General features: G+C 35.1%; 1 protein-coding gene across 7 annotated transcripts in view; it reads left to right on the top strand.

Moving 5' to 3' along the window:
- Positions 1–23,362, top strand: part of CCDC66 (coiled-coil domain containing 66) — a 60,970-nt gene that overhangs the window by 3,607 nt on the left and 34,001 nt on the right. For 6 of the 7 annotated variants that reach the window (XM_045832354.1, XM_045832355.1, XM_045832358.1 and 3 more), the window contains 5 exons: positions 2,711–3,158; positions 4,826–4,991; positions 5,352–5,455; positions 7,514–7,632; positions 8,109–8,210. In XM_045832354.1, the coding sequence (XP_045688310.1) occupies positions 2,711–3,158; positions 4,826–4,991; positions 5,352–5,455; positions 7,514–7,632; positions 8,109–8,210 (939 nt within the window). Of the gene's footprint in view, positions 1–1,920; positions 2,003–2,710; positions 3,159–4,825; positions 4,992–5,351; positions 5,456–7,513; positions 7,633–8,108; positions 8,211–23,362 lie in introns of those variants that run through there. The other variant, XM_045832356.1, reaches the window with a different exon arrangement.

The following is a 23,362-nucleotide window of genomic DNA, read 5'->3' on the forward strand; positions in this document are numbered from 1 at the left end:
TACTCATGGTACTGGGAATATAGCAGTGGACGAAGCAGACAAAAATCTCTGCCTTGTGGAGTTAACATTAGAAAGGGGTAGAATGGGCAGACAATAAGAAAACTAAATATAGAATATTACAAGATGAAAAGTGCTATAGAGAAAAATAAAGGAGAGAAAGGGAAGAGGCACAGTCATTTCAGAGGTGCAGCAGCCTTGGGAAAAGGGAGTAGTAGGGAGGTATGGAAGCAAAGGTAGAGCAGGAAACCTGCAGTTTTAGATAGGGTGGTAAGAAAAGACTTCAGTGAGCTGTCCATACTGGAGCAAAGATTTGAAGGAGGTGAGTGAATGAGCCACGTAGAATCTGAAGAAGAAAGTCCCAGGTAGAGGAATTGACTTGTGCTAAGGCCTAAAATTGGAGGTTCTTGTTGAATTTAAGGAATAATCAAGAAGTCCAGGTACCTGGAGGCTAAGAGATAGAAAATGAAATTAGAGATCAGTTAATGGAGACAAATGGGAGGGTGCCCCAATCATTAGGTCTTTTTTGGTCAGAGTGAGGAGTTCAGCTTTTCTTACAAGTAAGATGGGAACCTATTGGACACTTTTGAAGAAAGTGACATGATCTGACTTAACATATGTATTAAAATAATTACTGTGGCTGTTGTGTTAAGAATAGACTGGAGCAAGGGTAGAAGCAGAAAAACCAGTTAGAAGGCCTTTCAGTAATTTAGGCAAGAGGTGTAGTGACTTAGAGCGGATGGGTGATGAGATATTCAAGATTAGGGTCAGATTCAGGATATAGTTTGAAGATGGAGCAAAACACGTTTTGATAACAAGTTGAATGAAGCATATGAGAGAAGATTCAAGGATAATTCCAAAAATTTTGGCATGAGTAACTGAGATGGGAAAGACTGAGGAGAGGTAGTTAATTATTTAAGGATAAGAGGGAGAACAGGAGTTCAGTTTTGGACATGCTGAGTTAGAAGTATCTATTAGGAACCCAGTGGAAGTTTTGCATAGGCAGATGGAAACTGGATTTAGGGGAGAGATACATTCTGAAGACAAGTTTAGACATCATCATATGGATAATATGTAGAGCCAGAAGAGTAATAAAATTGTCAAATGAATGAGAGAATTTAAAGAAGAGATATTGGAACTGAGCTCTAGGCACTCCAACTTTAAGAGGTCTGGGAGAATAGGAGGAGCCACTAAAGACTGACAAAGAACAGTGAGAAGAACCAGGATTGTGGGGTCTTGGAAGTGAAGCAGAAAAAATGTTTCAAATGGAAGGAATTATCAACTGTGTTAGATATTGCTAATAGGTCTAGTAAAATGAGGATTTGAGAATTGATCGTTGAATTTAGCAATGTACGAATTATTAGTGACCTTGATGAGCAGTTTTGGTGGGGTGGTTGGGTGAAAGCTTTGTTGGAATGGGATTATAGGAGAAAAGAGGAGAAAGTGGGATCAGGAATATTTTAAGATGGTAAAAAAGATGTGAACCAGCAGGAAAAAAATGGTGATGATTCAGAACAAAGCAGAAGGTTGCTACAGAGAGGTCCTTAAGAAAGGGTTATGGGAATGTGTACTAGTAACAGGAGGGCAAGCAGTTTATATGAATACAGATACTGGTACAGATTTGGTGGAAGATACTTGAAGTTTTTTCTTAATGCCTCCCTGTAAGATTTTTAGTAAAATATTAATCAAAGTCTTAAGCTGAGAGTAAGTATGAAAGAAAGTGTTAGGGGCTAGGGGAAAGTTGAGATTGTTGCTAAGAGAATGAGAGTAAATGAACTTTAGAAACATGACTGCCAGGTAACATGAAGAGCTTATTTATTGTTCTTGGGTATGTATATAAGGTGAAACCAGATGTTGTGACTGTATGTTTTTCTCCTTGCATGCAGGCTCAGAGTAGGTGAAATGTTTACCAGGTTTCGGGTTTGCCAAGTGTACGTGCCATAGAACAGAGGAGTTGAGAATGGAAGATGGTGATAATATTATTTGATCGTGGAATTTAAGATTGGTAAGGGAGGATATGAGGACAAGAAGAAGGTGGTAGGATCAACAGATTATAGATCCCAGCAGAGTTAGAGAATTGTTGGGATATATGAGAAAGTTAAGATGGAAAAAATAAGAGGTGGTAGTCACATGCAGTTCTTGAAATTGAGATTATGGAGGGATTGCAGTTATGAGTAGTTACAAGGTCAGTGTAAGGTATCACTATGGGAATGTGTAACTGAGGTATCATGGAGGATAAGAGCATAGGAGCAGAGATCAAGGAAATGAGAGCTCAGGTATTGAAAGAATAACCTATGTGGATATGAAAGCACTGATAATTAAGACAGCAGTTGGTTAGAGGGATGATGACCCGCAAGCTAAGTTACTCAAAGAATAAAGGCCGGTAACCCATGGGACTATAGATGCCTATAAAGAAGAGAAGTAGTGTGGGTGATGTAATGATGAGATTCAGTGCTGGAATAGGATAGCAATGTCCTGTAAGAACTAGAATAAAACTTCTTCTGTATTCTACATTATCCTGAATAAAATAATAATTTTCAGTTGTGAATAAAGCTTTCAAGTAAAGCTTTGCAAAGGTTAAATGTTAGTTTCTTATAGATGCATTAACAAAATGGGAAGAAGTTTAGAGGCCTGTTTTATTGCAGATTATATAAAGGTAATTGAGTGTTTTTCATGGGCTATTATAAAGAAAAGATTTTTGGTGTCTTAACAGATGGGAAATAAGACCAAGACTGGAAAACGTCCTTTTAGAGCAAAGCAAACTGGATACATTCTAAAGTCAACACAAAATACTTGTATCAGGAATGAGAAACTTTTGCAAAAGAAGAGGATTAGTTCAGAAACTTCACTGGTAAAGGGTGAAAAAAATAGTATGGCTTTTTCACTCACTAAGGATTTATGCAAGGAGTATGCTGATAAAGACTGTCTTCATATCCAGAAAGAGATTTCTCCTGCAACCTCTAATATACAGAAGACTAGAAACACCATAAATACGTCTCTAGTAACTAAACAGAAGCCTTGCAAAAAATACATCACAGGTGAAAATATGAAGAGTAGTTTTGTATGTCTAACACAAGACCAACTACAACAGATTTTGATGACTGTAAACCAAGGAAATAGATCTATTTTGCTGACTGAGAATGGGAAGGAGGAGGAAACAAGTAAGACTTTCTAAGACTTTCTAAATTAATTAATATTAATTTCATTGATATAAAGTATTTAGAATTTTCATTGGATTTTACGTAACTTTGCCTCTTAAATTCTATTTTAACATGTAACAATGTTTAAAAATAATTATTCTTTTAAAGAACACTCATATGCAGAATACATTTATAATTATAATATGCATATATTATAACATAATATGCATATGTTAAGGTTAATGGCCAGAATTGTTCTCATATACCATAGCCTTAAGAAACTCAGTTTTCCTCAGGTGAGCACTTCCACATTGTCTTTGCCAGAAGAAAATGTGGTGCAGAGTGACTCCAGACAACTTGTTGACTTGTATCCTGAAATTAAACTATCTTGGCTGGCCACAAGTGCATAAGTTAGAAATAAATGTTTATTTTCTCATGTTATGGGGGTAAAAAAGAAACCCAGTTTTCTGTGGACTCTGGAAAAGACGTTATTACAAAACACTGTTATACTTATTAGAAGGTAGGAGACTTTACTTACATTAATATGTAGTGTTCTAAAAAGTTACTATAGTATTTCTAGTGAAAATTGAGAGAACCTAACTATGAAGATTTGATTTGATTGCTGAAAATGTTGATTTTCTTGGCCCCCACATTTTGCTTCTCCTAATTCTCAATCCATACTAAGGATTGGCAGCACTATCTTTTTAAAAAAAGGAATAGTAGAACGTTACATGCCTTCTGTTTCACTAGTCATAGTTATATTGTTTTTAAAGTTTTGCATCTCATTTCAGCTTTGAGATAAGGAATTGTGAATATGAGTAGAAATATTAAAACTTTGTGAGGCAGTAGTGAAATATTCAATAATAAAAATAAAAGTAACAGTTATGAGAAAGATGCCCCGTAACAGATTTGGAGACCAGGTAGCTCTTATATATGTACTCCAAAGGTGTGGAAATGGAGTTATTTACCTTCTTTTGGTCTAGGTTACTCTTTGTAAAATGAGAGAGCTAGATTTTGTCTTTAAGTCTAGAATTCTAGCTCAGAGAACAAATATAAAAACTTAGTAGGGATAATGAGAGAGAATATCAACAAAGTTAAAAGAATTTGCCTAATCATATAGTGACCTGCATATTAGATATCTTTCTTTTCATTAGGAGAACTAGCACATTAAGGAGCAATTAGAATAATTTTTGAGCCAAGTAGATAAGCCCCATATTTGGAATAGATATCATAAATAGCTAGGGCACAGAGACAGCGGTCCATGGTAAAGTTTTTCCCTGATTTCCCAGCTAAGTGAGAAAAATAAGGATGAGGTAATGAGTTTTTCATAAAGCTACTTGCTTTTATTTTCAATAAAGTGGTGAATTTGTTTTCATTTATATTATTTGTAAAAGTGTGGTTGGTAGGAGTAAGTGGAGGTATACTTTTTTTGTTGTTGCTTGATGTTTGATAAAGTAATTTGTATAGTTTTGGCCATACTGCTAGGCCTTTTTACCTCTGTTACTCAGTTTCCTTTTTTTTTTGACAAAAAGGGAATTATAATACCCGCTACCAGGACTGCTGTGAGAAGTAATTAATTAGGTAATGTGTAAGGTAGTGTTTTTTAAACTGTAGCAGTATGCCAAAATAAGGTATTGTAATAAATGTAATTTTATTATTAATTTTAAAGTATGCATTTTACCTCCTAGGTCAGTACAGTCTACATTTAAACAGTATTCCTAATCAGCCAAAGGATGAGAACATTATGGGACTACTACAAAAAACTGAGGCTATTTCACATGTCTGGGATGAAAATAAATCTGTTTTAAATAAAAATCAGGAGACATCTAAGCAGCCTGAGCAGAAAATTCCCATGTATGTAACTCATATCTGTTATTGTGGGGTCATTGTGTGAATATGGTTTTGCTTTTCCTTGACTTTCTTGTGACATATTTACTCTGAAGACTAAGAGCTAGTTAAAAGTTTATTAATATTTATGGAGTATGTTGTGTAGAAACCTACACCGTATTTTCCTGTGTATAAAGGGCACTTTTTTGCCCAAGTTTTTTAGGGAAAATGAAGAATGCACATTATACATGGGTATTATGATTACGTACCATGGTTGTAATAATGGGCATAATAATCCCATGTATAATGTGCACAAAAATGTGGGTATGCATGTACATGGTAAAATATAGTAATAAGGTTTCTGTTATTTTTTGTGTTTTGTCTCAGTGAGAGTGTATGGAAACCAGCTGACATATTCAGTACCCTGGGGGAAAGAGAACGTGATAGAAGTTTGTTGGAAGCAAAAAAAGCCCAGTGGAGGAAAGAGCTTGGTAAGTAATTATTATGACTTTTATTATAATTTAGTTGCTTTATGGAATATATATTGAGTATGAACTATATTTTTTAGTATAATGTTATCAAAAGTCTTGCTTTATAACAGTTGCCATCTAGAGTAGTTCTCTGTAAATGCATAAGATTTGTGGTTACACATTCACTTAGATTGTATTTTTTTGTTTGGCACTCTGTGGTATGTACCAAAGCCAGAGGAGAGCATTAATGTTATCAGAATCGTTCTGGAGCTCCTGGATCTCAAAGATTCCTAAACTTTTCTCATTTCTTGAGAATCTATTATCATATTTTTCTATTACAGAAATCCTATGAAGAAGGTTTTTTTTTAAAAAATAGAGAGCCCTGGCTGGTGTGGCTCAGTGCATTGAGTGTTTGCCTGAGAACCAAAGGGTCTCTGGTTTGATCCCCAGTCAGGGCACATGCCTGGGTTGCAGGTCAGGTCCCCAGTAACAGGCGTGCAACCACACGTTGATGTTTCTCTCCCTTTCTTTCTCCCTCCCTTACCCCCTCTCTAAAAATAAATAAATAAAAATCTTTAAAAAAATAAGAGTTCATTTTTAAATACTCAGTGTTCTAATGGAGAATTATCAATATTAGTATATTCCATACAAAAGCAAGCTTTGTTGCTTTTTGTCAGCCTATAGATACCATACAATAGAAAAATTTATAATTTCTGTTAGGGTAATAATAACTAAGAAACTCCCATTACTTCTTGGACTAGACTTATCGTCCAGAGTTTGGAAAACATGTGAAGTAACAGTTCTACTTCTTAGGAATAGCTGTACTAAACATGAAGATGGGCTTCACCCTCCTGTGAGGCAATCATGCTGGGACAGGACAGGTGATCTAGAAAAAGATAAGCAGAAGAAGTAGGGAATGAAATGATATTAGAAGTGAAAGTAACAGAGGAATGAAGAAATTAAATGTATTGTAGTAGAGTCAGCAGATTTGGAGATCTGATATGTGTTTATAGCATAATTTCAGCTTTAAGTATTTTCTTGTAATACAAATTTAGCTTATCAAAATGCAATACAAAACTTCTGAAGTAAGTTGGAACCACTTTGAAATGACCGAGCATTTTATGCTTTAATTATTATCTTAAAAACACAATTTACATTCTTTTACTTGATAATGTTAGAAAAACACATCTTTCTATGTTAAAACTAAGCTTTCATTCTTGGAATTTAAATTTATATATCTGAAGTTTTAAGAACTATTGATTTGGGGGTCTTGTTTGTTTATATCTGTTAGACACAGGATTTTACATTTTTTACTTTTCCACAGCTATGAATAGCAATGGCTGACACTTATTAAATATTTATTTTGTGCTAGGCCCTATACTAAAATACACACTATTATCACTTGCTTTTGACAGAAGAACGAACAGGTTTACAGGGGTGAATAACAGTTTGCCCATAGTTACATAGCTGGGAAATGGTTGAACTTGGATTTGATCCCCATGGTTCTCTTTGAGTCCAGAGTTCTAGCTTTTAAGTCTCTTAGTAGTAATTGAACAAACATTATAGGAAATTAGAACCTGAGAATAATTAGCATAATATATGTTGTTCTGAAAGAATTTCTTTTTATTGATAATTGTAATAAAACATTTTTACATCCATTTGCGTGCCCTACTTAAACTTGGTTCTGATTAAATGATTCCATACCCCTTAAATTTTTTTCTTCTGGCTTGTGAGTTAATCTCCTCCCTATAAAACAATTTTCATCTGTGTTGGAATCTGCACTCTTTAAGAAGGTCATGATTTGCCCTGGCTGGTGTGGCTCAGTGCATCGAGTGCTGGCCTGTGAACCAAAGGTTCACTGATTCGATTCCCAGCTGGGGGCACATGCCTGAGTTGCAGGCCAGGTCTGTGGTGGGGGGCACATGAGAGGCTACCACACATTGATGTTTCTTTCCCCTTCTTTCTCCCTCCCTTCCCCTCTCTAAAAATAAATAAATAAAATCTTTAAATGGATATGATTTGTTTAAGTGACTTTTTAATAGTTTTTGTACATTTTTTAAAAAAGGATATTATTTGCAGATGAACAGGTTGCTTTAAAGAAGAAAGAAAAAGAAGCTCCTGAAAAATGGAATAATCCTTGGAAAAAATCTGAAAGTGATATAGTATGGGAAAATCTTCAAATTCTTGACCAGTCTAAGGTAAGAATTTCAAAATCAAGCATTTATGGAATATAAATGGCTTAACCCACTGAGCCATACCAGCTGGGACTTAATTGCTGTTTTTTAATGCTAACTATATTCATATCATAAAATTTATATTTAAAGCATATCTATTTTTAAAAAAACTTTTCATATGATATTTGAAAACATTGTTATTTTGAATTTATTTATGACCTCAACTAATATCTGTTTGCATTCTTTAAATTGTCTTACTATATTAGTAGGTATGTGTAGAGGCCCCAGGTAACACCATTAGGCTCCTATAAAAGAACTCTGCAATTTTTTATATGACCACAAAATTCTATCACTGACCATGTGGTATCCACCATAAGGTTATCAAGTCAAACATAAGTATGTACCAGGTGTCCCTCAGGTCTTGGTGTGGTGACTTAAATTTTGCCTGTGTTTTATGTAAGATGAAGAAAGTGTGCCCTTGTTTTTCTATTTGTTTTTAGACTTTTCCTAGTGTTTCCAGCATTCTGTCACAGTCTTCCAGTCAGGTAGCAGTGGTCCAGGCTGATGGTCACTCATTATCTAGAGCTGGTCAGATTTTAGAGGTGAGTCCTAAGTGTCATTACTTTGAAAATATAAATATTTATATATTTATATAAATATATAAATATATATATATTTAGTACTGGATCACTGTGTAACCTATTTTTCTTGAAGAAGTGAGTGTAAGTACCTTTATTTTTAATTATCAGTTAATTTTTACTGAGTGCATTGTGCTCCTTAAATTTAAAAAAAGTTATTGTTTCTTTTTTACATATAATCCCGGCTTCCTAGTGAATATTTACATGTTAGCAAATATATTCTGAAAATAAGTAGGCTAAAGGGATGATTCTAAGTGTAGACATTTTCATTCAGTCCTGGTAGATTTTCTTAAAGAATCCCTCCAGATTAGATTGCTTGCATGGCTATTTGTTCTGTTCCATACAGGGTTGACTTACCTATATCAGTTTTGTAGTCTGTTGATAATTTTACATTAGCCAAAGGAATGGTGTCTGAATTATAGTCCCACATTTCCAAAAGCACTTTGACTCTTTTTTAAAAAATATATTTTATTGATTATGCTATTACAGTTGTCCCATTTTCCCCCCTTCAATCCCCTTCACCCTGCACACCCTCTCTCACCCACATTCCCTCACTTTAGTTCATGTCTGTGTGTCGTAAGTTCTTTAGCTTCTACATTTCTCATACTATTCTTGCCCTCCCCCTGTCTATTTTCTACCTACCATCTATGCTACTTATTCTCTGTACCTTTTCCCCCTCTCTCCTCCCCCCATTCCCCTGTTGCTAACCTTCTATGTGACCTCCATTTCTATGGTTCTGTTCCTGTTCTAGTTGTTTGCTTAGTTTGTTTTTGTTTTTGTTTCAGGCATGGTTGTTAATAATTGTGAGTTTGCTGTCATTTTACTATGCATGTTTTTTATCTTCTTTTTCTAGATAAGTCCTTTTAACATATAAAATAAGGGCTTGGTGATGATGAACTCCTTTAACTTGACCTTATCTGAGAAGCACTTTATCTGCCCTTCCATTCTAAATGAAAGCTTTGCTGGACAGAGCAATCTTGGATGTAGGTCCTTGCCTTTCATGATTTGGAATACTTCTTTCCAGCCCCTTCTTGCCTATAAGGTCTCTTGAGAAATCAGCTGACAGTCTGATGGGAACTCCTTTGTAGGTAACTGTCTTCTTATCTCTTGCTGCTTCTAGAATTCTCTCCTTCATTTTTACCTTGGCTAATGTAATTATGATGTGCCTTGGTGTATTCCTCCTTGGGTCCAACTTCTTTGGGACTCTCTGAGCTTCCTGGACTTCCTGGAAGTCTATTTCCTTTGCCATATTGGGGAAGTTCTCCTTCATTATTTGTTCAAACAACTTTTCCACTTGTTGCTTTTCCTCTTCTCCTTCTGGTAACCCTATGATTCAGATGTTGGAACATTTAAAGATGTCCTGGATGTTCTTAAGCCTCTCCTCATTTTTTTGAATTCTTATTTCTTCATTCTTTTCTGTTTGGTTGTTCCTTTCTTCCTTTTGATCCACTCCATTGATTTGAGTTCTAGTTTTCTTTCCATCACTATTGGTTTTCTGTACATTTTCCTTTATCTCACATAGCGTAGCCTTTGTTTTTTCATCTAATTTGTGACTGAATTCAACCAATTCTGTGAGCATCCTGATCACCAGTGCTTTGAACTGTGCATCTGATAGGTTGGCTATCTCTTCATCGCTTAGTTGTATTTGCTGTGGAGCTTTGATCTGTTCTTCTGTTTGGGCTGGGTTGTTTTTTTTTTTCTTTTTTTGGTCTTGACACACATGTTATGTAGTGAGGGGCAGTACCTTAGGTGTTCACCAGGGCAGGGCAACCCAGTCACTAGGCTGTGATGCTGTATATGGGGCAGGGATCAGAGAGGGAACAATGGCGCTTGCTCTGCTCTCTGTCATATTTCAGTCCCTTCTGCCACTTCCCCCAAGCAAACTGGGCCCTTCTGTTACTGATTCCCATGTGGGTGGACTTGTGTATGTTCTAGGACCCTGTGGGTCTCTGTGAACTCTCCTGAGAGGCTGGGAGTCTCTCCCGGCACCTCAGTCCCCACAGGTGTTTTCAATTGGTGTTTTGAGGCTTTATTTCCCGGAGCTGGAGCCCTGGGTTGCTTAGTCTGTCTCGCTCCCCAGTTTCGCCTTGTTTATCTGCACTCAAATATAGGACCAGCCAGCCAGCTGTCTTGTGCACCTCACTGGGTCTGCCTGCTTCCACCCCACGCCCGGGGTCTGCCAGCTGCTGCCTGCGTGCCCAGGGCCTGCCCACTGCTGCCTTGTGTGCTGGGGGTCCACAAGCCACCTCTTTTTTTGCCACAACCCCTCTCTGCCCAGCCGCTGACTCCGCCCCTCCTACCAGTCTGGATGAATGTGTCTGTTTTAACTCCTTTGTTGTCAGACTTCCGTACAGTTCAATTTTCTGTCAGTTCTGGTTGTTTTTTTGTTTCTAAATTTTTATTGTCCTTATTTTGTTTGTGCGAATAGGCACAGTGTGTCTACCTACACCTCCATCTTGGCTGGAAATTCCAGCACTTTGACTCTTAAAAGGCAGTAAATTAGTTTTGATATATATAATTTTGGGAAAATATTTATTTCTGGGTGAAAATTTTAAATGTGTAATGTTTAGAAGTTGATACATGTAGACACTACTAAAAACCACTAAAACTATTCATGAAGTTGGTGAGAATCAGCTTATTTACTTTTCAACATTAGAATTGAAGAATTGCTAATGTTAAAATATTAAGTATTTTCATTTACCAAAATTTAGGTTGAAATGTTAGTATATCATTTAGTATTGTTTAATTTGCATGGTTTTTAGGTCATTTATTACCTGGGAGTAACCTATACTATGATATGGGCAAATAAAGAATTTACAATTTGAGGTGACTTAATTTTTAAACAAAGAAATGATGATTTGTATATTTTTTTTAATGAAAGCATGTGTCTTTTTCAAGAATCCAAGAACTGTAAAGTATTTTTATTTTGGAGTCAGAGATGGGGGTTGGGGATGGCAGAAGGACTAGAAAACAAACACATACTAAATCCAGGGCTGAACAACCAAAGGTTAAAGAGTATGATTATCTACTTATTCTTTTACTATTTAAATGCAGTTTTTATGTATTTGTGTATGATTGTGGTAAGACACTGGAAAGATGCTATTGAGGGAAAATGAATTGTGTTAAAAAAAAATCCCCCTTCTTAAATTCCTATAAGCGGTTGGGTTTAGAAATCTCAGCCATAGCCAGGACTATTTATACCACTTGAATATTAAGTTATAATTTCATTTAATTGAGAAAAGGAGAAGTTTGGTTGTAGGCAGAATCACCAAGATCAATTTTGTTAGAATGTGAGGGGTAATGCATGTAAAGTGCTTAGAACAGTGGCTGACAAATAGCAAGTGCTTATGAAGGTATCAAACAAATTCAAAAAGAGTATGGAGGCTTTGGCTAGAAATAAATGATCAAGATTTATTCATGGGTCTTAGGCTTTGCAAAATGAAAACACCAGGTAACTCCCCAGAAGTGTTCCGAAGAAGAAAGAAAAGTTAAGAGTTCTTATAGTAAAAATACATTCTCGAGAAAATCAGTTCTACGTTAGCCCTAGGATGGTCCATAGTTATCACTCAGGTGTCAGGCAGTCTGGATAGTATGGAGAATGGTGCGAGGAAGTTGAGTCACATCTGGTGGTCTAGATAGTGGATGTCAAGTGGTCTGTATACATGAGTCCTTGAGGGGGTAATTAGAGGGTTATCTGGAAGTCTGATGTATATCCAGGCATTGATGCAGGACTGGAAAGTTTAAAAGTTTAAGTTCTCATGCTAGTTAAAACAAGGGATGAAGAAGGATGTTTCTTCATCCCTTAACCTACTTGATTTTAGTCTACTACTATAGACTCTTATTTCTTCACTGTGTTCCTCCAAGATTTGCTGTAGTCATAGTTTACAAAGCAGGTCCATTTAGAACTCTGAGGCTGTTCAGGGTCAATTCTCTTAACAGGTTTCTTTCCTCTCGCCCCTTGATTTTTATTCTCCCTACCCAGTTGAATGATGTATTCTCATCTCTATATTGTTCAACCAAACAGTCTTTTACATAGTGCAGCTTAAAATTCCTTTTGTGTTTCTAAGAAATTTACTTACAGCCTCAGCCTTTTTGAGAATAACTTACCTTCATAAAACTTGTTTTTCCCTAATGATTACCCCTTCCTGAGAAGTCTTTTAAGTGTAGGATGTATATTCTAATGTACTCTCTAACATGAGGTAGAATGTGAGTCATTCTCCTCACTTCATATTGCTCATTTCATATGGCTACCACCAAACCATAGCTCTTCAGTTGGTCAACAAAAAATTCCATCTAATTTTTTCCTTTTTATTTTGTTTACCTTTTATTGTATAAAATATATATAACATTTTTATAATTTCAATCACTTTAGTAAAGTTCAGTGGTATTAACTATATTTACATTGTCACACAACCATCACCACTGTCCATCTTCTGATTTTTTTCATCATCCCAGATTGAAAGTACCCATTAAACAATAACTCCCCATTTCTCTCTCTACCTAGCCTCTGGCAATACCCATTGTACTTTGTGTCTCTATGAATTTGAATTCTAGGTACCTTTAAGTAGAATCACACAATATTCTTTTGTGTCTGACTATTTCACTTAGCATAATGTTTTTAGGGTTTGTCTAAACTGTAGCATGTATCAGAATTTCATTTCTTTTTAAGGTTGAATAATATTCCATTGTACGTGTTAATACTGCATTTTGTTTCTCCTTCCATTCAAATGTTAGTGGATATTCGAGTTGTTACCACTTTTTTGCTATTAGGAATATTACTGCTATAAACATTGGTATACATATAATCTCTGAGTCTCTGTTTTCAGTTCTTTTGGGTATATCCCTATAAGTGGAATTACTGGATCATATGCTAATTTTATGGTTAACTTTTATGTTACATTTTTACCAATTTTAATTTGGCAATTTTATGTTACTGTTTTTCACAGTTGCTGCACCATTTTACATTCCTAACAGCAATGCACAAGGTTCTGATTTCTCCACATCCCCACCAACATTTGTTTTCCTTCCTTCTTCCCTCCCCTTCTCTCCCCTTCTTTATATGTGCTGTATGTTAATGCCTTATTCAATATGTGCTGGCAGATACTTTCTCCCATTCGTGGGCTGACTTTTTACTCACTTGATAGTGTCCTTTGAGGCATAAAAATTTTCAAATTTGATGATGTACATTTTATCTTTTTCTCTTTGTTGCCTGTGATTTTGGTGTCATACCCAAGAAATCATTGCCAAATCTGATATCAGGGGTTTTTTCCCCTATGTTTTCTTGTTAGGAGTTTTTTATGTTTCAGTCTTTGATTCCTTTTAAGTTACTTTTTTGTCTGTGGTATAAGGTAAGAGTCCAACTTCATTCCTTTGTATGGATGTCCAGTTTCCCCAGCACCATTTCTTGAAAATACTGTGCTTTCTTCATTGAATAGTCTTGATACTATTGTTGAAAGTCATTTGACTGTATGTGAGGGCATATTTTGGGGCTCTCCATTTTGTTCTGTTGTTCTGTATATCTATCTGTCTATGACACTGTCCTAACTGTTTTGTTACCATGCCTTTGTAATAAGTTTTGAAACCAGAAAGTGTAAGTCCTACAATGTTGTTCTTTTCAATATCATTTAAGCTATTGAGGGTCCCTTGAAATTCCATATGAATTTTAAGGATAAGTCTTTCTATTTCTGCAAAAAACTGTGAGACTTTCGTAAAGATTACGTTGAAAATACAGATTAATTTAGGTAATCTTGATAATGCTAAGTGTTCCAGTTCATGAACACATTATATCTTTCCGTTTATATGTCTTCTTTAATTTCCTTCAGTAATGTTTTATAGTTTTCAAGATACATGTATCTTGCCTACTTACTCCTAAATATTTTATTCTTTCTGATGCTGTTATACATCTACATGGATTTGTTTTATTTCCTTTCCCAGATATGTGACTTATTTTTCTGTGTTGCATTGTTTTTGCAACTTTGTTGAATTTGTTTATTCTAAGTTGTATCCTACAATTTTGCTGAATCTATTTTAAGAAGTTGTGTGTGTGTAATCTTGAGAGTGGTGGTTGTTGTGTGGCACATGAGTTTGATGTGAATCTTTCATATTGTTTGTTAATGAGTAGATACATATATTGATCAGCATTAAAGCCAAGAAATTCATATATGTGTGATCATAACTGACCACATATGTCTATCTTCTCCTTTTTGACTTTTCAACTGACTTGAAAATATTACGTAATATTTCTAACATGCAAAAGGATATAAAAGACAATACAAAACACATCTCTATCCATGCCATGAACCAGGAAGAATACATTATATCATATAGTTCAGAGTTCAGCAAGAATTTCTATGGATTTATATCACTAATAGGACAAGAGTTTTTAAAAATAGCAGGTTATGCAACCCAGTAGATTACAAATGGAATACCTGGAACTTTTATATTACTATTGGCAGGTTACTTTAGCATCCTGGGAATAGTGTTTGTGGATTATGAGGTCCACCCCACAGTAGAACTGGAATGTGACTAAGTTGAAACCCAGTCCCATTTCACGGAGGGCTTTATTTCAGAAGAAACAAATAATAGCAGCCTAGCCAAAATGAGCCAGTCCTGCCCAAAGCTTCCTTTTGTCTCTCTATACTGGACAATCTAGGAATCAGGGGAACCTTATCTTAGTCCTCCAAAATTGGACTCTATATTGAAAACTGGGTGGGTCTCTTGCCAGAAAGATTAATAGTAAATTGAATAATGAGATAGAATTGTTTGAAGGCCTCCTAGTTAAGAAATATACTAGGCACATCACATCTGTGCATCTGGTTTTAGAATAAGATGCAGAATTTACTAATACCTAATCAGGTAGAGGAGATCACTAAGTGTAACTTGTGAATCCTAACTACCCATAATATTAGACCTAGAGAAATGACTGTTTAAGGAGGGGTGAACTGAAAAAATGGAGACTTTGAACATTCTCAGCACTAAAAAGAGGAGTATACCAGCTAAATACTCAGAGGAAAATCTCATTAGAAATATGTCCTATTTGTGAAGCAGGACATTTTTAAAGAAAACACTGACATTGCTTTTATTTATTCATGTCTTATTCCACAAAGGACTTGAAGTTGTTCAGGAAATTCTTGTACAAGAATAGGCCCAAGATAAGAGTAGAATAAAACTAAGAATACAATAGCAGGAAAGTAAAAAGATTTGGTAATGAAAGAAATTGAAATCACAATGAGAAAGAAGAATAATTCACTGGGGACATTTCCCTGAATACAGGAAGAATTTTTTTTTAAAAAAAATACAAAGTCTAGCATAAAATATACTACAAATAGCTGAATAAAGTATAACCTTGAGTGAAAGATTTCTCCAAAGAAGAAAACAAATAGATAAAAGCGCTAATAACATATCAGAGGAAAAAAATTTCTAGACTAGAAAGAAAAATTAAGTTAAATGAATTAAAAGAGGCTGATTTGAAGACATCCTAGTAAGTGATCAAATTTCAGGAAGTATAGACTTCAAGTATTTAAACCTAAGAAGGCAAGGAACAAAAATCAAGTTAACCTTAGATTTCTTCTATATAGATAATAGAGCAATATTTATAAAAGTTTACTAAATACAGACTGGGACTAAGAAATTTAATGCCTAAACATGTTTACATGTAAAGGGAACATAAAGGTAGACCTGTAAGAATTTATAAAATATTCCTCTCAGGGTCTTTTCCTGATATTTTTTTGTTGCTTAAAGAACAGTTTTTAAAGGTTATTTTAGAGTCAGAAAAGTGAATCAAAACTAAAACACAATTAACAAGAAATTTGTGGTTGAAGCCCTGGCTGGCATAGCTCAGTGGATTGAGCGTGGGCTGGGAACCAAAGTGTCCCAGGTTCGATTCCCAGCCAGGGTACATTCCTGGGTTGCAGGCCATAACCCCCAGCAACCGCACATTGATGTCTCTCTCTCTCTCTCTCTCTCTCTCTCTCTCTCTCTCTCTCTCTCTCTCTCTCCCCCTCCTTTCCCTCCCTAAAATAAAATAAATAAAATCGTTAAAAAAAAAAAAAAAGAAATTTGTGGTTGAAAAAAAACAGGAATATGGAGCTGACACAGTGTATCTAAGACATTGCAAAACCAGAAAGGTAAATTGCTGAACAATACATATGATATAACTATATCTATGTTTTGTGTTTTTTAATATATTTTATTGATTATGCTATTTCAATTGGCTTAATTTTCCCCCCTTTACCCTCCTCCACCTGGTACCCTCCATTCCCTCTAGCAGTCCCCCCCACCACTTTAGTTCATATCCATGGGCCATGCATACAAGTCCTTCAGCTACTTCATTTCCTATACTGTTTTTAACATCCTGCTGGCTATTCTGTGCCTACCAATTTGCACTTCTTAATCCCTGAACCTTTTCTCCCATTCTCTCCCTACCCCCTTCCAATTGATAACCTTCCAGATGATCTCCATATCTATGATTCTGGTTTTTTTTCTGCTTGTTTGCTTCATTTGTTTCCTGGATTGATTCAATTGTTGATAGTTGTGAATTTATTGCCATTTTTGCTTTGTGGGAGGACGCCTGACAAACTGAGACCCATTGATTAGGATTATTGCCATTTTTATTTTCATAGTTTTTATCTTTTTCTTAAATAAGTCCCTTTAACATTTCATATAATAATCGTTTGATGATGAACTCCTTTAGTTTTACCTTCTCTGAGAAATTGAATTAGAAATTCAATTCTAAATAATAGCTTTGCTGGATAGAGTAATCTGGGTTGTAGGTCCTTGCTTTTTATCACTTTAAATACTTCTTGCCAGCCCCTTCTAGCCTGAAAATTTTATTTTGAGAAATCAGCTGACAGTCTTATGGGAATTCCTTTGTAGGTAACTCTCTGCTTTTCTCTTGCTGCCTTTAAGATTCTCTCTTTAGGACTTCTGGCCAAGATGGAGGCATTAGTAGATATGCTTTGCTTCCTTGCACAACCAAAAGAAGGACAATGGCCAATGTAAAAACAAAAAACAATTAGAACTGCCAAAAAATCAAATTGTGTGGAAGTCCAACAACTAAGGAATTAAAGAAGCATTCATCCAGACTGGTAGGAGGGAAGGTGGCTGCTGGATAGGGAGGTCCCACATTTGCGTGCAGATAAACCAGGAAGAACAACTGGGGAGCGAGGCAGACCACCCAACCCAGGCTTGCAGTCCAGGGAAATAAAACCTCAAAACCTCTGGCTTTAAAAATCTGTGGGTGTTGTGGTGGTAGGAGAAACTCCCAGTGTCACAGGGAAGTCCATGAGAGAGACCCACAGGATCCTAGAACATACACAAACACACCCATCCAGGAATCAGCACCAGAAGAGCCCAATTCACTTCTGGGCAGCTGGGGAAATAACAGAAAATGGGATGAGAGCTGAGCAAGTAGCATTGTTCCCTCTTACCCCTCCTCTACATACAGTGAGCACCACAACACAGTGATGTGGGTTGTCTCACCCTGGTGAATACTTAAAGCTCCTCCCCTTACAACATAACAGGCACGCTGAGACAAAAAAATATGGCCTAACTGAAAGAACAGATCAAAGCTTTAGAAAAAATAGAACTAAGCAATGAAGAGATAGCCAACCTATCAGATGCACAGTTCAAAATGCTGGTAATCAGGAGGCTCACAAAAATGATTGAGTAAGAATGTAAAATAAAGAAAGAAGTAAAGGCTATACAAGGTAAAATAAAGGAAAATATGCAGAGAACCAACAGTGAAGAGAAGGAAACTGGGGCTCAAATCAGCATTTGGAACAGAAGAAAGAAATACACATTCAACCGAAACAGAATAAAGAATCAAGGATTCAAAAAAATGAGGAGAATCTTAGGAACCTCTGGGACAACTTTACACATTTCACCATCTGAATCATAGGAGTGCCAGAAGAAGAAGAGAAAGCAAGAAATTGAAAACTTAATTTGAGCAAATAATGAAGGAGAACTTCTCCAATCTGGCAAAGGGAATAGACTTCCAGGAAGCTCAGAGAGCCCCCAAAAAGTTGTACCCAAGGAAGCACACACCAAGGCACATAGTAATTACATTACCCAAGATTGAAGATAAAAAGAGAATCTTAAAAGCAGCAAGAGAAAAGGAGACAGTTACCTGCAAAGGAGTTCTCATTAGACTATCAGCTGATTTCTCAAAAGAGACCTTGCAGGCAAGAAGGGGCTACAAAGAAGTACTCCAAGTCATGAAAGGCAAGGACCTACATCCAAGATTACTCTATCCAGCAAAGCTATCATTTAGAATGGAAGGGCAGATAAAGTGCTTCCCAGATAAGGTCAAGTTAAAGGAGTTCATCATCACCAAACCCTTATTATATGAAATGTTAAAGGGACTTATCTAAGAGAAAGAAGATCAAAACTACAAATAGTAAAGTGACAACAAACTCACAATTATCCACAATGGAACCTAAAACAAAAACTAAGCAAACAACTAGAACAGGAACAGAATCACAGAAATAGAGATCACATGGAAGATTATGAATGGAGAGGTGGAGGGGGAGAATGGGGGAAAATGCTGTATGGAATAAGAAGCATAAATGGTAGGTACAAAATAGGGGGGAGTTAAGAATAGTATAGGAAAGGGAGAAGCCAAAGAACTTATGTTACGTCCTGAGGACATGTACTAAGGCAGGAGGTATGCTGGAGGGAGAGGTATACAAGATAGAGGGGGATAAAGGGGAGGAAAAAAATGGGACAACTGTAATAGTATAATCAATAAAATATATTTAACAAATGAATTGTTGGAGTTCTTGCTAATTTACTACCTGCCCCTCCTCCACACTCCCCATTTCTTTAAAACAAATAGTTTATCACCTTACATTTACTATAACTCAGATCTCTGTTCTGGTTGTCTTTTGAAATAAAATCTTGGGCAGTCTTTCCTTAAATTACAATTCTTGGGAGGAATTGGAAAAATCAATTAAATACTTCACTTCCCTTTCCTGCTTCTCACTTACCTGGCTGGTGACTTGCAATCTAAGGAAGGTTTCCAAAAAAGAAACTGACCTAAGGAATTGTTTTGAAGGTTGGGGAATGACTGTCATTTAATGCCTAAAGTTTCCACCCTCTAAGCAATGAATAAAAAATTGGAAAATTATATTTAGAATACATCTTAAAAGGAAAAAGTGACATAGGGAAAATAATTTCTAAGGTGATAAGAGAATAAACAAAGAAATACATTCAGTAATAGGCAGCTCAAACAAGAGGGGGAAATTGGAAAGAGGAAATGCTTGAAAAAGCAATTGAGATTAATTTCCCAGAATGAAAAAGAAAAAGACCCCAGATTCAAAGGACCAAAAAAAAAGAGAATAAGAAAAATCCTACCTCCACATTCTAAACTAAAATTTGAGAATATGAAAGACAGAAAAATTCTAAAAACCTGCAAAAAGAAAGTAGTCTATATATAAGAGAACAAGGATGAACTTCACATATTTCTTTCTTTTTTTTTTTTTAACATTTTTAAACAGCAGCACTGGGTACAAGATAACTGGTTATATTTCAAAGTATTAAAATGGAAAATAACTTTAAAAATTAGAATTTAATATTTAGCCAGATTATTGTTTAAATAAGAGTAGATAACGAAATATCCTCAGACATTCAAGTCCTCTGAAGATTTTTATAAAATGGCTCACATTGAACCAACAGCAATCTTGAGAAAGAACAAAGTTGGAGGAATCATGCTGCCTGGTATCAAACTATATCATAAGGCCATAGAAATCAAAACAGCATGTTACCTGCATAAAAACAGTCACGTAGATAAATGGAACAGAACAGAGAGCTCAGAAATAAATCCACACCTTTATAGTCAATATTTGAGAAAGGAGGCAAAAACATACAGCAGGGTAAAGATAGTCTATTCAATAAATGGTTTGGGGGAAATGGGACATGTTCCCATTATGTTCCAAAAACATATGTTCCCAGATATGTTCCAAAAAATGAAACTAGACCACCTTCTTATACCACACACAAGAATAAACAAAATGGTTGAAAGTCTTAAATATTAAGCTTAAAACAATTAAAATTATAGTAGAAAACAAAGGCAGTAGAATCTCAGGTATTGCAGCAGTATTTTTTCTGATATTGTCACCTTGGTTAAGGAAAACAGAAGAACAAATAAACAGGACTATGTAAAGCTAAAAAACTTTGAACAGCAAGGAAATAAAGTGAAAAGAAAACCAACTAAATAGAAGAACATGTTCGCCAATTATACATCTGATAAAGGTTTAATATCCAAATTTAATAAATAACTTGCAAAGCTCAACACCAAAAACAAACTCCAACTAAAAAAATTGGCAAAGGACCTAAATACACACTTCTCCAAAAAAGGACATACCAATGGCCCATAGACATGAAAAGATGCTTAATGTCACTAATTAGAGAAATGGAAATTAAAGCCACAATGAGATATCACCTCACACTTGTCAGAATGGCTATTATCAAATCAACAAATAAGTGTTGGAGAGGATGTGGTGAAAAGGGAACCTTTGTGCACTGTCGGTGGGAATGCAAGTTGCTGCAGCCACTGTGGAAAGCAGTATGGAGTTACCTCAAAAAATTAAAAATGGAACTGCTTTGTAAGTCAGTGATTCCACTTCTGGGAATGTATCTGAAAAAAAAAAAACCAAAACACTAATTCAAAAGAATATATATCAAGACTGATAAAGAAGACAAAATTACATCTGAAAATGCCAATAATTGTAGGTAGGAAGTAAATTATTAGTGACTATCATGCCAACAATTGTAAAACTTAAATGAAATGGATAAATTACTGTAAAAGTAACAGGAATTAAAAAGAAAAACCTTGAATAGTCTTGTAACTGTTAAAGTAAATAATAGGTCTAGTTTAAAGTTTTCCCACAAGGGGAACAAAATGCCCACATGGTTTCACTGATAATTTCTACCAATAAATCCCAAATGTAAAAGACTGGTATACTTGATATTGAAGCCAGAAAAATAAATGAGAGAAAAGGAAAATTAGGTTTATTTCTTTCATGAATACACAAAAATCCTAGAGAAAATATTAGCAAGTGAAATTCAATAATATGTATCATGAGTTAGATAAGTTCATGCTAGGTAGTTAAGGATATTTTAAGAATCCACAAATGTACCTTTTAATACAATAAAAGAAAACATCTCAGTAGATGCAGAAAAAGCATTTGATCAAATTCAATACCAGTTCATTAAGGAAAATGCCTCTGGAAATTAGACTAGAAGGGACTGCCAATTGAATATTAAAACTAAAAAACTCAGAATATCTTCATCTGAGAAATTTTTAGTGTTTCATTTAAAATTTAAAATGAGATAAAATACCCACATTATTACTATTTGTTGGTAGTGGTGTTCTACCCAGTATAGCAAGACAGGGAGAAGAAACCAAAAGTCAAAAGAACTGGAATGGACAAGATAAAATTGTAATGATTTATCATTTATGTAGGAGATCCAAAGAATCTATGGACAAAATATCAGACATTAAAAAGTGAGAATTAGTAATTTGCTAATTCATGAAGTCTCAACAAATTTCTTAGGCCCAGGTTACACAGAATATGTTGTCACAGTGGAATTACACTAAATACCAGTAACAAATGGTAAAATATCTAAGTGTTTGCTATTTAACCAATATACTTCTAAGTCTTTCAACCTGTTCCATTTCATGGCACACATAAACTAACTACTGAAATTCTTCAGCACACCAAAAAAAATTTTTTTTGCCAGACTAACAAAAAAATTGGTACAATTTTCATTCATTCATACCAGATGGCTATTCTTGTGTTGGTTGTTGCCTATATATACATATACATATGACAGTCTAAGGGAAAAGAGGTCAATGTCCCTGACTTAAACGGTCAAGTATTACATGTTTTTAAAATTCTAGCACACCAGTATGCCTGTTGTGAAACACCAATTAAAAATCACTATTATAGGCCCTGGCCAGATAGCTCAATTAGAGTGTCATCCCAATATGCCAAAGTTGTAGGTTCAATCCCCACACAGGGCACATACAGTAATCAACCAGTGAATACATAAATAAATGGAAAAAGTCAATGTTTTTCTTTATCTCTATCTCTGTCCCTTCCACTAAAAGTTAATATTTTTTTAAGAAAATCACTGTTCTAAGTGAAAGAAATAAAAATAACTAGAAAATATTGAACTGAGTGATAATGAAAAAATATACCAAACACATGGGCTTCCTGTACTTGGAGGAAAATTTATAGACTTAAATGCATTTCTTAGAAGAGAAAGACTGAAAACAAAACATCAATGATCTAAGTATTCATTTCAAGAAGTTAAGAGAAAGAACAGGAAAAATTGAATCCAAAGGAAGTAGAAGGAAAGAAAAAATAAGATTGTTGTGGCTATCAGTAAAATTAGAAACGTGCAACGAGAGAAGAAAGCCAGAAATTGTTTACACAGCTATTTAAATTGATAGAGTCCTTGAACAATTGGCAATTAAAAATGAGACATCAGTAAAGAGTCTGGTCATTTAAAAAATGAGCATATTATGAACAACTTTTGCCAATGCATTAGAGAATTTAGCTGAAAAATTGATGCTATTAGACAAATTACTAAAGTCATACAAGAAATAGGAATTCTGAATGAATCTAAATTTATTAAAGACATGGAACTCATCATTAAAAACCTCATAAAGTGAACTCCAGGCCAGGTGCGTTTATTGGTGACTTCTTCCAGACAAGGTAGAAAGTAAAACTTTTCCAAGGTTCTTTATGAGGGAAGTATAAAGAGGTGAACACCTGATAACCAAAGCTAACAAAACAAATATTTTTGGTAACAAAACCTGACAAGACAATAAAAGGAAGAAAAATATTAAAAATTCATCATGATCAGTTGGATTTATTAGGGAACACAAGCTAGGTTTACCATTCAGAATTTAATATTATATTTATAGAAGTAATAGGGAAATTTAAACAAAAGGGCTGGATATAAAATTAATCCATGTGTACTGGCACAACATTGAAATCTGGCATAAACAGAAAAAAGGTGATAAGCAGTCCCCTTAAAAGTTCTGCTCTTTGAATATTACTGTTAGATTATAAAACACAGAAAAGTAAAAACTACCTATCTAATAAAGG

The sequence above is a fragment of the Phyllostomus hastatus genome, unplaced genomic scaffold (genome assembly GCF_019186645.2).
Source record: "Phyllostomus hastatus isolate PE091 unplaced genomic scaffold, TTU_PhHast_1.1 phas_contig_16, whole genome shotgun sequence".
In the NCBI taxonomy this organism is placed as follows: Eukaryota; Metazoa; Chordata; class Mammalia; order Chiroptera; family Phyllostomidae; genus Phyllostomus; species Phyllostomus hastatus.